Here is a 14,982-nt window from a genome sequence, read left to right on the forward strand (position 1 = left end):
AACCACAAGGCGCGCGACAATGCAGTCGGTGTTTTATCTAGGGGGATTAATTGAGTATGAAGGGCGGTTATTTTCTGGCATACTGTAGCAACTGACATATAATGCACTTGACCACCCCAATAAGATGTTGGAATCACCTCCGGTCTTTTCTTCCTTTCTTATTTGTGTTCATCATCAGCCAATATTCCAACTCTAGTATTCTTTCTCTGACCCAGCGCTGGCCGCTTTTATACGTTCGCTGCAACTATCTTTGTCTATTCTTAGGAATCATCTATCCCTCAGCTGTACTCAGCCCCTTCTAAGATAGGTGAGTGTACCAAGATTCCTTCGGGGGCCAGGGGGCCAAATACGCGATTGGATTGGCTGCATGAATTAGGGGCTAACTCATCTCTAGTTTCAACTTTCGACTTCTCCGTATTGACTAATACCGTCTGGTACGGTATTCTAATACGGTCTTGTACAATACCGCTCAGCCTTTCCTGTATTCCCGTATAGAAAAAGATCGCCTTGGCCCTCCTGAGTCCTTCCTTGTAAGACTTACTTATTCCCCTCCTTCGGGTCAGTCCAACATTACTTTGATTCTCATACCTATCACAGACATTCTGCCTTGCTTCTTAAAGCGCGAGTGAACCGCTTGAGCTTGCGTCACATCAAACCACGCCAATCCTCTCAACCGAATTGACCTGCGCCGCTATCTTTACTTTTACCAAATTTGCACTATCCTGTTGATCAAGATGCCACCACCCAAGCCAGAGCTTCAGCCACTGAAGACTCCCAAGTCATTCACATTCCCTTCGGAAATACACAAGGCCTCCAAAACCCTCACTATCAGTGAAATCAAACGCGAAGACGGAAGCGCAACCCCCATTACACCTCCACTGTCATATACCGAGTTCCTCAGCGCTCTCACACCAGTGTTCACAAGCCCAGTGAGTGCTGGAGGGTTTCCAAAGTTCTCGATGGAGAAGACCCAGCCGTCGCCAATCTCACAGCCGCCTTCTGCGACAAGTGCATCAAGTGCAACAAGTCCTGTGTCCTCCGAGAATTCGCTGAAATCACCAGCAATCTCCTTGCCCCCACCTGCACCTTCACCTCGCATTACGAAGTCCGCAAAGGCGCCGCCTGCGCTAAGACGACTGCGTATTCCTCAATCCCTCAAGACTATTTCTTCAAAGGATTCTCCGCAAACTGCTACACCTTGCAGCGCAACTCCATATAGTGCAAGTCCTTATAGCGCGAATCCCTGGAGTGCTCTTCCACGCAGTGCGAACAGTCTCCGATCACCATTTTCACCATCAGATTGGAAACTTCGGTATCTCGATGTGCCGAAAAGTGCGACCACAAAGGCCGTTAGTGTTCGACAAGTGGTCACTCGCACTGTCACATACAAGCGTACCCCGCTTGATCCCCCACCGAAGGGGAAAAGACGTAAGACCCAAGAATGTCGAGAGGCTTGAGCTGGTATCTCGCCGCCTATTCTTGGAGAATATTTCCATCGTGTTCTTTGTTTTTGAGCTTTGGGGTTTTATGTGCAATTCATAGCGCTGAGCAATTTGGAAGCTTTATATGATGTCACTTTGCACGTTCGAGACCACACTCGACACTATTGTACGGCGTGCAAATCGAGTCGATTCTTGGTCATTGGGCTTTAATGGTTTTTATTATGTTTTTTTCTGCCAAGGAAGGGAACATTTTGCGAACGTTAAGAGGGAGGCGAACTGGGGAATTGGAGTTAGGTGGAGCTTGCAATTTGCGGCGTTATAGTTTAATGGCTTGACAAACTTGTCCAAGGAAACAGAAGCCTAACTGACACAGTCGGTATTCGCGGGTGGCTTCGGTTTGGGGAACACGAATTGGGCTTTCATTATGTCTTGGGCTTCTACATTAGGTCAAAATTGGTCATTGGACCAAATCAGTAGCATTTACGGCGAATACAACTGGGTCATGCATCTTTGTCTCACTCTTTTTCCTTTTGTAATCTCGCAGCCAACCTTCCATGGATACATGCGTTTGATTTACAAGTACAATGCTTGATAGGAACAATGTATAAATTCAAAAATTCGTCACTTGAGCCTTGTACTTTTGTATCCCTTGAGGCTTAGAGCCTCATTGAGCTACGGTGGGTCGAGACCTCGGGGGTCCCAGTAAGACTGAATATACCCTGTCTGACTCTATCCTGTTATGAATTGATACATCTCAGACAGCGCAGATTTATCCGAGTTGCCACGTGTTATGGAATGGCTTGGTAGCTAATGAGATCGCGCGAAAAACCAACAGACATCCAACATCTCAACGGGGAAAAGAGGAACACCCCACTGAGAGTATGCCTTGCATTCTTATCCGGGCAAGGAATAATTAGCGTGCTAACTGTAATTCGGAGATTTTATGATGAGTTACAAAAGAACCTGATATACAGATATCGAACTCTTGTGGTTTTCCAGAACCGAAGTCACCACTATAAATTCGCAAATCTCAACATAACCAGTTATCCTGATTAATGAACTAGAGACATAGCCTTAATCTTTGATTATATATGATCTTGAGAAAGACTTCTGTACCCAACTCAAAGGATCTTTTGCGATCAACTGGATTGGCGCACAGTCCTTTGTAAAATGGCCCACAGATCCTGGCGCCACGAGGGATTCAACTAGCGCTTCAAATACGATAATCAGCCTCTTAGGCGATCTTAAACTATGGTTCCAACAGCCAAGGTGAGCTGCTAATGGAGTTTCTCTTTCTCCGATGCCCTCTAGCTCAGCCAGACGGAGGGTATCAACTGGTCCCTTCCTTTCCGGTGAAGCCCCGAGGGCGCCACTGTCGCTCTGGTAGCATAAGAAACGCGATTGATCATCAATAAGTGGCTAGATTCTGACTCGAAGGATCGGAGGTGCAGGGAGGCTCAGCCTACGTACGATTGACATATTACGACTGGTGTTGATCGAGCATGTAAGCGGTGACTGCTGGGTTGACACATATGGTATTTTCAGTAAAGAAAGCATAAGGTCCATGATGCGGCGTCAATGAAATAGTTCGTATAGCAGGCGAAGGATTCGATACTTACAATTATACGCGAATACGTACTCGGGTTAAGAATCCTTATCGAGGCTGTTCAAGAGACAAGTACCGATTGTACGATTCACTGACAAGCTTCTAGCTTCTTCTTATCTATGGAATGGTTATAACACCTCCAAGTCCGAGTTAAGAAGTATATTAGCGAGTATTTTATGTTCGTAGTTGATGTATGAATATGCACCGTTTCCGATAGAACGATCTTGAAATTACCAAATTACTAAATTACCAAATTACGAAGTACCCACTTGTGTATGAAATCAAAAAATACGCTTTGAAAGTATATGTATCTTCAATCAAAATAGTATGGTGGGTCTGTTAAATGAACTATCAGCCCTGGAGGCTTGCTATTTCTGACTCAATTATTGTCGCAATCGGATGTTCTACCAAATAAAGCAATATCTTGCCCAAAGATCCATTAGCGTAAATCAATCGTTTAGTCTATTGTTATACCGCAGCCTGTATCGATACACACAATTACGCAGACCTAATCACACGAAGCTTAGGATCCACGATGCAATCACAAACCTTAGAAGCAGTCCGCTCAACGACGAAGGCAGGTGATGAGCTCAGCTACAACTGACCACTGAGCAGGCATAGCAGGAGATCTGAATATTATGCTCAGGGAACCTTGCGCCCTGTTCCACGTACAGCATGCAATCCGGTGACATCCTTGGCAATCTACAAATTTAAGCGCTGGCGCTATCCCCATTTGAGACTAGAGGTCCGTGTGGACACACAATGAGCCCCGTCTTCAACCATGGTTGGACCCATAAACTCCTTGAGACCCGCTATGGGGTATTCACCCTCATAACTACGACTGCTTTGTTTGGTGTAACGTGGCGTGTTATAGTGTTACCCACCCTATCAGAATGTAAAGATGATACACTTGAGTTTTGAGAAGCCTCAAATGCCAACGGAGAATCCTGGCTTTTGATGACGGCTGATGGGAGTTTCTACCTGAAATTTCCATCGCTCTACAGAATTTGCCTTGGAACAATAACGATATATTCTAACTGGTGTAGTTGCACTACCGCTGGTCTCGGATCAAAATTCGTGTGCCACCATGCGCTATCCTTGCACTTACAGTAGTGTGAAGACTCTTTTCTTAGGTGCCTTACCCAGGCTACTTGGGTTGGAGTGGGTTGACAATCCAGCCAATGACAACAACAGAATAACCGCTGTGGCTGTTTATACGTCAGGCCGGTGGTCTCTCTCTGGTCATCTGGAACACTTCCAAACTCAAAGCACGCTAAGCCAATATTCGATCCTTGGTGAGATTTTGCTATTCTAATTTTGTCGTGTTGCGGGTGCCTTTAGCTTAAACGTGAAAGGTTATTTTTGGAGCCAGGATGCCGGGACGTCAACTGCACATGGATATATAACAAAATCCGCCTTCTCTCGTTCTAAATGAATGAAAAATGCCGGTTAAGGCACCATATGGAAGTATCCTGCTTTTGCTACCAGCTCGTGCCAATAAAGCATAGCTTGCTTGTTCATCCTCGGTGCATTATGTCCTGGGTGCAACAACGGCAAAAGCTGGTCAAGCTTTGACTTCTTGTAGATTGACCATTCTAATTCAGTTTGGCACTTGTTCCCGCTCTGTGGGCCAATCATTCTCAAATACCTCATATCGGTTCAAATTCGGATCAGCCAAAGGCGTCACGCACCTGCATACTGTACACCAGCTTCCCTTGAGAGGGTTTTGTCACAATTGAGGTTACTCTCTCTCTCCCCCAACGGGAAGGTACCAAGCTCCACTTCTCCAAGAATAGAACCGTCCGAAGATCTTATGTTGCCATGCTGCCAGGTGGAGACTTACTTCGCGCTCATCTACCGGAGGACTCCCAATAGGTAACGATAATCACCCTTGATACAGCTCGCTTTGATCAAGATACGTCTTCTATTGGCTAAAGAACGCCCTTCATGGCAGCCGATCTTCAACTTCAAAGTTTCTGCTGCTATACTTAGTAATGGGGAGACTTCGCATGCATGCCGTCTACCCTATAGCCCCAGTTCCTGCAGCTTGACAACGATATATGCCGCCGTTCTTTTTGATTCAACTAATCATGATGTCCAGCTAAGAATAGACAGCAACGTGTTGTCCATTACTCCCTGTTTTCCCTGTCGGCTAGGGTTCTTTGCCGCCGATCTCACAATTGTGAAGTTCAAAGACCAAACTACAGGTGTTCAGTGCTCAGAATATGTGACAAAACTGCAAGCACGGGTCTATCCTTTCCAAAGATGTACCGTTCATCCATTACCCGTCTTCTAAATATACATCTGGTCAATATTTCCCCTCCCTGGGAGCTGCTATTCAACTTTCTTGTATCGTACAGTATGATACTTGCCCCTTTCCACGACTTGGTGAAGCTCTAACGGTCAATACAGAATCTAAGTAAAGAACAACACCGGAACAGCCATGCAGGATGTTCTGGCGCTAGACTCGAGCATGGTACAACCATTATATGGACTTGTGCTCTGGGTAAATGCGCAACACCACCGTTGAAACACTATAAGACTATATACCGATTTCCACTGATTGTATTTGATCTTCTTAGGCTTATTGGCATTTCGATTACTTTCATTGCATTGATATACAGGTTAATATGCTCTTCACGTTCAAGCGAGTGATCTATACAGAGTCGGCTCATACCTCATGAGTTTATACGCTACAAGTACGACTCTGATATTTATAATTATAGAAACATTATGCAGGGATTCAATTGGCTTCAATTGAAAGAATATAAATAGACCATGCGCCCTTGATGCATGAGTGCGGGGTCTATCACAATTGCGTTCAGTGATTTCTCACACGGGCCATGATCTATTTCTGTTGTTATCATGGGCCTTTGATGCATTTGCTTTGGGGCCTGACTTGATTCTCTGGCACTTAAAAGGCCTCGCACCCCAGCGACCAACAGATTTGAAAGAGTTGACCGTGAAAGACTATGAACTAGAGCAGGTGGTTCTAAATTTAGAGGCGGGGGACCTAAACGCTTGTGATGCGATTGTCTGCTACATGCCCCTGTAGCAGCTCGACGAATTAAATTGACCAGATGAGGCCCTCTTGTCTAGATCGGTTAGACTGCTTTCAACACAAGGAATTGTAGAGTAGAAAGTAGAGGGCCCAGGGAGGGATTTCCAAAATCCCGTGATCGTCCCGCCTCGAACGCCCTCCCTCCCTCCTCCAGTTGCAGTTTCACTCACCATCCCACTCAGACCGACCGTGATTGTTTGTGCCGCCCTCCTTATTCTGAACCGTGCGTCGCCTTAGCACGCTTCGAGTATATCGAGTACACTCCGTGCGCCCATTCCCTCCGATTTAGGGGTTCTGTTCCGTCCTCGATCCCAGCCATGGCCCAGGCAACCCCCACCTTCACTCCAGACTATGAATTCACCGAACTTGAAACCCCGCGTGGTCTCAGTGGTGGAAGCTTATCGATAACTGCCCTGGCCCGATTTGAATTCGAGGCGGGCAAGGGAAATGAAGGTACTAAGATTCTGATGATCGAGTGGGAAGACGACGATCTCACTCGATCTTCTGTTGAAGGATCGTGGCATGTATCTTGGGCTGGAAAGACGAATGTATTACCCGCAGATGAACGGCCAAGTGATAGCTTACGGCGCTTTTACTTCTTGCTTCCGCCGCATGCTACCATTCCTCCCGTCGTCACTCTTTCATACGAGCCGCGGTCTATACCCTCAGAGGGAAATGATACCAATGTCCCGCTGTCTTCGACGACACGTGACGCTCTTCAACTCAATCCTCTTCCTGCCATCTTTCCTCCTGAACTGGGTGCAACTGGCCGTGCAGCGGGTAAGAAAGGCGTGTTGCACACAATCTGGGGAAAGAAACGACTCCGAGTTCTCGAGAAGGAGATTGCTGCTGAATCTCAGAATAACGTAGAAGGAATTGCTCTCCATATGGCTATTCAAGAGAAGGAGTGGATTGAGGATAACTTCGGAGTAATTCCCCGTACTGGTGACAGTCTCGGTGGCAGCCAGGATTCTTCGAATTCGTCTTCTGTGTATCCCGCAACCCCTGTATCGCCTATCAGCGGAAGGAAGCTGTCCGACAAGCTCAAAGGTCTCAAGTTGCAAACTGGCGAAAAGGAACTGTCCACTAATGGCGGTATGTATATTTTGCTCGCGATGTTACTGGACGCGATTCACGAGCTAATAATATTACCAGGATCAACTCCAGACACTGCCCATTTATTGTCACCCCAGTCGCCTGATGTTGCCGTTTCATCGTTCAGCTCTTTCCGCAAGAATATTCACTCAATGCCGACGCCTGTCACCAATCCCACTTCAACACCAATGTCAATTAGCAATCTCTCGGCTCCCGAATCACTGAGGCCTGTTGCATTCTTCCCTCCAGAAGATGTACAGCAAGCCCAGCAAAACAGTGGGCCCACCGGATTCGCAGCCATGGGCAGCGCACTCGTGCAAGTCCCGAGTAATGATAGCGACGAACTATTCGCAAAGGCTCTGAGCCCGCGCTCCCCGGACCTTCCCCGGAGCCCATTCTCGTTCACTTAAGTTTCCTTGGATATTTTTTTGCATAAACGCACACCATCTTTCACTACTTTGCGCAATGATTCCCCCTCTGCGGTGCCATGACATGTCTGTCTATGATCATTTACCATCCCAACTAACATTTACCATCCATCGTTCGTCCATACATTTCATTCTACGCTGTCAAAGCTTTACCAATTTTGTCAATACCTGATACATCGCGGACCCATACCATGCCTCATTCCTGCATTTTCATCTGCTATCTTTGTATGGAGCTGCCATACCATATCTATGGGACATATGTACATAGACAAGAATCGAAATTCCCACGGCTTCTCAAAGAGCCGGTCACGTCTTCGATAAATATTTTTTCTCACGCGATAAGCTATACCCTCGCGTTGTGTAGGCTACCAAAAACAAGTGAATCCTATACAAGAACAAGTAAAAGCCAGCGCGCCACTCCCATCCTCTCCAGCCCACCCACCAATCCCAGGGACAGACAACACGAAAACGAAGCGAAGCGAAACGAAACGTAATTGAGAACCCATCAATCGAAAGAAAAGAAGAAATTAAATCAATTACTCTTCTTCCGCTGACTACCCTGACGACCAGGCTTACCAGTCGCAGCAGTACTAGCCCCAGAAGCCGAGGCCGAAGCAGCCGAATCAACAGACTCCTTCTCACCCTTCTTGCCAGAACCAAGCGACTCAAACTCCTGCTGGTCCTTGCGCTCCGCATACCACTGACCAGCCTGCAGAACCAGAATGCCGACCAGCACAAGGGCAAGGATGGTGTTCGAAGCAGAGAGAACCTTGAGCGAGTCCTCCCGGCCAAGAATCTGATCCTTCTCGTCCTGGGTAGTGGCCAGCTCGGCGCCGTATTGGCCAGCCGAGGCGAGGCGCAGGCCCTTGACGATGTTGGCAATGTAGACTGTGATTCCGCACATGTAGAGAACCAGCGAGGCGCCGTCGAAGAGCATGTTTGATTCGGAGGGCTTGTAGAGTTTTGTCAGGAGGCCTGCTAGGCCGAGGAAGATTACGATGTGCAGGATGCGTGGGATGAGCGGGGGCGAGGCGTGCAGGAAGCGGAGGTGCGCTTCCAGGTAGTCATAGTGGGCGGCCGGGGTGGTGATTGTTGACCAGAGAATTGGGTAGTCGTAGGGGAAAAGGGAGAAGATAATGCCCAGGAAGAAGCAGGTTGCTGGTGAGGGTGTTAGTTGGTGGTCTTGCGGGTCCCGTGGCCTCTTGGAGGTTTCGGGTTTGGGAGAAGCCTTGAACGGGCATACTTACGGCAGACGATGAGGAAGGTCGCGAACGACCCGCTTTTAAAGGCCATTGTGGTGAGGGATGGAGAGTTGAGGGAAGAGAGAAACGTGGAGAGACCAGGGGAGAAGTCTATCAGGTGCCAAGGCGGGAGATAAGCGGCTCCGGGGGGAGATTGGAAGCGAGCGATTAGAAATTGACTGATTTAGATTGGAAATGAACTGGATGAAATTGGTAAGATCCAAAAAAAATGAAGTGGAATATAGTACAGAGTAAACGCCTTGGACTAAATAATGCCAGTGGTATCTTCCATATCCCCCCATAAATGCAAAATATACATAACAAATCACCGCTGGTACCGAGGCAAAGACTCGTCCGCATGCGCCGTTCCACCGACCAATTGATCATCTTCGTCGAAGACCGGTGCGCTAGGCCCAGCGCTGGTCTCCTCAGGCTCATCTTGGGGTGCACTCGCCTGGTCTTGGAGTCGGTGACGCTCCATCTCTTGCTTGTCGTCGGATACACGGGTCTCACTAGGCTCGGCAGAGGTGCCATTCGGCACAACGGTCTGAAGCGACTCTGCAGACCGGACCATGTGCGGCTGTCCGGCTGTGGCTGGAGATGGGAGATGCTCGTAGTCGTGGAGATGATGATCATCCGACAAGACTGGTGCGGTCGGAACATCCATTTGGGAGTTGGACGGCCCTGCCTCGGCTTCATCTGGCGGTTGACTGGGTAAAAGGGCTTCCTCGTGACGCCTGACGCGTGTTTTCTCATCAACGGGCTCATCCACCTCTGGAGGTGCAGCCAGAGGATGGATCGGCTGGAACTGTTCAGGGTATTCTTCCGGATACTCTGCCCACTGCGCCTCGTCGGGGAAGTATTCCTCCTGAGTCCCATATTCGCCTTGTGAATTAGGCAATGGGCTTGCTTCAGGCCACTCCTCCCCGTCAACGGGATTGACTAGCATTGTAGATGCCGCAGGTGCAGGTTGTGACGTTGTCGATTCGGCGGTCGTGGACGGTACACGTTTCACGGCCTTGCCTCGTTGCGAGTCACGAGTGCCAACAACGACTTCAAATGCAACCGAAATCACCCCTTTTTCACGACGGATTGTATCCGTGTCCATTATGTTACCGGCCCAGTTGGCAGTAACGTTGTTCGCATCGGCTGGGTTAAGAACCTGCCCACTGGGCGAGAAGTTCGTCCCCCCTGATACCATGTTGAAGCGCGGAATGAAACGATCGGGGGTAGCAGTTTTGCCTCGCAAGTCCGTTACAACTTCCACATAGTAACGGAAATTGATCATGGCTCCTGGTACACGCGTGATTGTTGGAAACGCGTCCTCGGGTACTCTGATAGAAGTTTTTACAATAGCAGTCATTGTGCTCGGGTCGACAATCAACGGAGCGAATGTCTGCGACAGGTCTTTGCGGAAGGTGCTGCTGGTTCGACTCGTCCCCAGGGTGAGTCCTCCAAGTCCAGTGCGTGAACGAGGATAGCAGTCTTCGTAGATCGGTTTTTTTCCAGACGATGTTGAGCCGACTGGTATTGCGGGATGAAGATCAATGCGACCTTGTCGATATAAAGTGATCATGATTCCATGCGCACTGCGCACTTGTTTACAATGGTTGATAGTGACTGTGATGGGTAAGGTATCGCCCGGGAGCACGCCGGCGCGCGAGAGCTCAGTCTTTGCTGTGATGGTTTTATCGGAGACAGAAGGAGTCGCGCTGCGTCCTTCGCTATTTCGCCCACTGGTGCTGGCAGATGAACTAGGGTCACTGACCACCTTGAAGCTCTGGCTGCTGTTGCTCGGTCGACTGGATGAGCTCACATTGCTTGGTGAAGGGCTTAATGGTGGTCTCCCGTCTACTGAGGGTGTCGCACCGCTAACAGGGGTGTCAACAGAGGATGTGTCGGGTCCTGCTGTTGCCTCGGAACTCGTCGATTTTGCTTTTGCGCGTGATTTTGAACGTTTTGAAATTGGTTCCAAAGTGACTATCCGAGCCTTGGGTGCAGGAAATGTGGAAATGTCGATATTTTCTAGAAGATTAACCCGTCGTCGACAGGTGAGTGTAGGGTTCATGGTAGTTGGTCGGGTGAGGGTGGAGGTAAGTGAGTAACCGATGATGCCGCGTTCAAACTACAAAGGTCTTAGTTAGCTGTCCGGAGGAAATGGTGGCTTGGAAAACGCACGTTGATGCTGCTAGGAAGCGCATAGGGAGGCAGCCCCATTTCAAAGCGGAATTTGTATACGCCTTCCTTCAATCGTCCATCGCCGCATAGAACAAGCTCATCCTCGAACAACGTTGCTAGTCCACTGCCCATGTATTCCGCACCGCGTCGGCCCCGTCCTGGCCCTAAAAAGCCCAGGTCGGGGGTTGCCTCCCCGGCCGGTGTCGCATTCTTGAACACTTTCACATAACCGTGGAGGCACACGACGATATGTGTAATACGAACGGGACGAACGACAGTCACTACGACTGTGCCTTTGATGACGTCCCCCGGGAAGTATGAGCGCCATGGATCGTCGGGATCGATGTAGAAGTCTGTGATACCGCGGTTTCGTTGGCCGAGCGGGGAGCGAAACTTGGATAGGAGGGAGTTGCGATTCCGACTAGGCGGCAACGAAGGTTGGGCGGGAGGGTTGGCGGACATGACACACGGCCGTTGTTTACTGCATCTATACAAGACAACGTGGCAGGGGACGAGAAACTGGGAAGTGAAAAGCTGAGACAAGTTGGGCAACCGCAGTGACCAGACGGCGGTCTTGTGGGCGGCACGAGAATGGCGGGGATGGTCAAACAGACCAGTGAGCAGCTCCAGCTACGTCAGGAACTCCGATCGAGCGACACGAGTAGGCGTTGGCGTCGGGAATCAGAACCAATGCAGTGGACACGGTCTGGTTCCAAAGGTGCACGGAATGTAATCTCCACACACGCGAGAGATTCCCCGGGTCCAAAGAGAGGAATGGGGGAGTATCAAGGGCCACTGCACCACATTGTTTCTGGTATCAAAGCGAGAATCAACTGTACCCCCGCCAGGAACGTATCGGTGTCTCGGGAACGGGGTACCGTGGCGCGAGATAAGTATCGGAAATGCGGGAGGAATGGAAGAAAAAGAACCAATAGCGACAATCGCTGTATGCTGGGGGGGCCGCGGAGTCAAGAGTCCAGAACACGAGGGCGCGCGACCTGGGGGGAGGGGAGGAATGTGGGACTGGAGAGGAGCGGAGGTACGAGGAAGCGGAGAAGAGAAGAAAGAAGCGCGAATCGGAATACTCGGTAAAGAGAAGAGAGAGAATAGACAGAGAAGAGAGTCCGGAGACAAGGAGTGAGAGTGAGAGAGAGAGAGAGAGAGAGAGAGGAAGAGAGAGAGGCGAGTCGCGATAAGCCGGGGGGCGGAGATGGATTCGATTCGAGAGTCGCACGGTCAAGCTTCTCTTGGTGGCTCGACTAGTTCCCCTTTTCTGGGCATTTCCGAGGATTATCACCTATAAACGTTTCAAACTTCTTTGATTTTACTGCGCTAAGCAAGACCTAAGCTTTTTAACGGATACACCGGATCATATCATAGTTCTCGTAGGCCCTCCCCGTCCACGTATTCGTCTCCATAGCATTCTCGCAGCACTGCCTCAACCAATTGTTGGTCTCCTAGTTTGCGCAAGTACTCTTCTAGCACGTAGATGTTGTCCGTCCACTGCAGTGCATCCTCCCGAAACCCCGCTAACTCTGCCTGGACTTGCTTGACGCCCTTGTTGAGCGAATCCCGGGTCCCGGTGAGTTGGGCTTCTGTCATGCGTACCCGATCCACCGCCGTCTGGAGTCTGGCCTTCTGGAGCATGAGGGCTTTCTGCTCCTCCTCATCTTCGGGTTCTCTTTCGCGACGGGCTGTTTCTTCGGCCAGCGCCGCCATCACTTGGGTGCAGGATTTCCGAAGTTTCTCCACTTCCGCACTCACCCGGGCCAACTGGCGCTCTTGTTCGTGTTTTTCGTCGCTGGTGAAGCTCCAGTACCAGTTCCCACTGCCGATCTCTTCGACTCGTAGCTGATTCTCGTCCGTTAGCGCCTGGATGTACTCCTTGACTTGGATCCCATTGATCGAAGCCACCGAGGGTAATATCTTCTCGAGATCCTTGAGCGTGTGACAGGTGCCAGTGGCGCGCAGGTGAGTCAGAATGAGATCTTGTCTAGCGCTTTTGGATAGTTTGGGTGGCTTGGGGTGCACCAAGACGCGTCAGTAATTCTTTTTGGACAACCCTGTCACTCGACCACTCTGCCACACTCGAAAACGCCTGAAGCCACGTACCATAATGTCTGCTGTGATTCTTTTGTTAAGCGAGATACCCCAGAAAGCTTGAATGTGCTGACCTTTCCTGATGTGGTCAAGAGTGGGACGGTTAAGCATTGGTGGCGAGGTCAAGTCAGGGAAGTGGGCATGTGCCACATCCATACAAGCTCACGAACAAAGAGTACAGACATGCTTGATTCCTGACACAGACAAACGTTAGACATTAATTGGATGTTTAAATTGCTGAATGACTATATTTAACCCGGTTCAGGTAGTACCAACTATAGCCTGTACTTTCGTCCAACGTTCTGTGATTCGACGCTGCATTATCAAGCCTCGACGGAATCTAATCTAGGAATTTCCTGGGAGACCCTGGGAGGTGAACGTGTCAAGTGAGACAGCTCGCTGTAACCAAACTAGGTTTCATGGAATTAGAAGAGAGATGAGGCAGTTTGAGCCAGCGGAGAGAGGGCAGGATGCACAACATATCAACCTTCTCTGGACGGGGTATATGTGACGGTCAAACCCTGTTCCTCAGAGTATTAGCCATAATTATCTCAGATGCCGATCCCCAAATGCTCTGCATGCAGATATGGCGCCACACGTGGTGTTCAATGCAGCAGGAGCCACCGGAGCGCAAAGTCAGACAGAGTGCTGCCTAGTGGTTGTATGTCATAGAGTATTGACTAAATTGAGAATATGCGAATACCATGTGCAGGTTTCTGTACGACTGCAAATGGTGCGACCCGATTCGTCGTCGAAGGTTTGGGATGAGGCTCTGTGGTCTTTCGCGCATTGCGATACGGCTAGAGGCATGAGCCTCCGAGCATACGCATGTGTAGATGCAACCTCATGTAAGATTTTTCACATGCCACGAATTTCATAGTCGATCGTCAATCTCAGTGTCCGCCTCCGTTGTGGCAGAAGCCGAACGAGTCAACTTGCGGCGCTTCGGTTTCTTCTTCGGGTTACTGCTGGCTCGTTTCCTTCGAACAACTTGTGCTGCAGACTGGTTGGTAGTGTCACTCTCGGCGCCGGTCTGCTCTTCCTCTTCTTCAACTAGCTCCTGTCCTTCGACGAGGACAAGGTCACCTGTCTCGCCTAATGCATCTTTGGACATCTCCTCAATCAGAATTCCCATTGCAAGTAGTGCAGTCTCATCCATTGTCTTGTGGTCGTCTTGGCCATTGTCTGCCGTAGCATATTCGTAGAAGTCGGCCGCATAAGCATGGATCGTCTCGAGGAGCTCGGAACTCGGCAGAGGCTGATCAGCGGGTAGATCTTCGTGTGCGAAGTATCTCCTCTCAGCCTGATCACTAACAGGCCCCGCTGAATTGTTTTGTCGGCGGAGGAGAAGCTCCTCCGGTCGAAGTGGTCGAGCACCCGACGAGGCTGTATCGCGGTGATAAGAGGCAACCGGCTGCGTTGCTTGAATCCCACGAGGGTTGACACGGCCTGGGTATTTCGATTAGCTTGATTCATAGAAGTTGAACTAAGCAAGTTACATACCAGCTATCGCGTCGTAGAGATTAGCGCGGCGTTTCCCGAACCTCGAAGACTTATCTTCGATTACCTCATCGTCGTCGTTTTCCACAGACTCGACATAGTTCTCTTGGGTGATACTGGGCGACCGGCTAGCAGACATATTGATATTTGCCAGAAAGATCAGTCAAGATTTGGCAAATCATCGAGTGCTGCGCAAAGTATGGATGAAATCGACTCCTAAAAGTCCCAAAAACATTGAATGCGCCGGCGCAACCTTAATCCGGAGAAGCATAGCATCATCGGCCTCCGCAATACTTCCGACCCCACGCCAGGGCACCAACACTGATGAATG

General features: G+C 49.6%; 6 protein-coding genes across 6 annotated transcripts; 2 read left to right on the forward strand and 4 right to left on the reverse strand.

Moving 5' to 3' along the window:
* Nucleotides 1-734: 734 nt before the first annotated feature.
* Nucleotides 735-1,457, forward strand: N7511_010384 (uncharacterized protein; the record flags this gene model as incomplete). Its single annotated transcript, XM_057132761.1, has 1 exon — nt 735-1,457. One exon carries the CDS (start codon nt 735-737, stop codon nt 1,455-1,457), a length of 723 nt encoding a protein of 240 aa, XP_056980749.1.
* A 4,969-nt stretch (nt 1,458-6,426) lies between these two features.
* N7511_010385 (uncharacterized protein) lies at nt 6,427-7,614 on the forward strand (the record flags this gene model as incomplete). The annotated part of the gene is made up of 2 exons (XM_057132762.1): nt 6,427-7,204; nt 7,265-7,614. The coding sequence occupies 2 exons, from the start codon at nt 6,427-6,429 to the stop codon at nt 7,612-7,614; spliced, it is 1,128 nt and encodes a 375-aa protein (XP_056980750.1).
* A 550-nt stretch (nt 7,615-8,164) lies between these two features.
* On the reverse strand, nt 8,165-8,925 carry N7511_010386 (putative secretory component protein shr3; the record flags this gene model as incomplete). The annotated part of the gene is made up of 2 exons (XM_057132763.1): nt 8,165-8,790; nt 8,880-8,925. 2 exons carry the CDS (start codon nt 8,923-8,925, stop codon nt 8,165-8,167), a joined length of 672 nt encoding a protein of 223 aa, XP_056980751.1.
* Nucleotides 8,926-9,198: 273 nt separating this feature from the next.
* Nucleotides 9,199-11,513, reverse strand: rim8 (pH response protein PalF; the record flags this gene model as incomplete). Its single annotated transcript, XM_057132764.1, has 2 exons — nt 9,199-10,998; nt 11,052-11,513. 2 exons carry the CDS (start codon nt 11,511-11,513, stop codon nt 9,199-9,201), a joined length of 2,262 nt encoding a protein of 753 aa, XP_056980752.1.
* A 912-nt stretch (nt 11,514-12,425) lies between these two features.
* On the reverse strand, nt 12,426-13,262 carry N7511_010388 (putative GAJ protein; the record flags this gene model as incomplete). Its single annotated transcript, XM_057132765.1, has 2 exons — nt 12,426-13,070; nt 13,164-13,262. The coding sequence occupies 2 exons, from the start codon at nt 13,260-13,262 to the stop codon at nt 12,426-12,428; spliced, it is 744 nt and encodes a 247-aa protein (XP_056980753.1).
* Nucleotides 13,263-14,025: 763 nt separating this feature from the next.
* N7511_010389 (uncharacterized protein) lies at nt 14,026-14,790 on the reverse strand (the record flags this gene model as incomplete). Its single annotated transcript, XM_057132766.1, has 2 exons — nt 14,026-14,600; nt 14,655-14,790. 2 exons carry the CDS (start codon nt 14,788-14,790, stop codon nt 14,026-14,028), a joined length of 711 nt encoding a protein of 236 aa, XP_056980754.1.
* Between the last annotated feature and the right edge of the window lie 192 nt (nt 14,791-14,982).

Source organism: Penicillium nucicola (assembly GCF_028828085.1).
Source record: "Penicillium nucicola strain IBT 29836 chromosome Unknown utg000010l, whole genome shotgun sequence".
NCBI lineage: Eukaryota > Fungi > Ascomycota > Eurotiomycetes > Eurotiales > Aspergillaceae > Penicillium > Penicillium nucicola.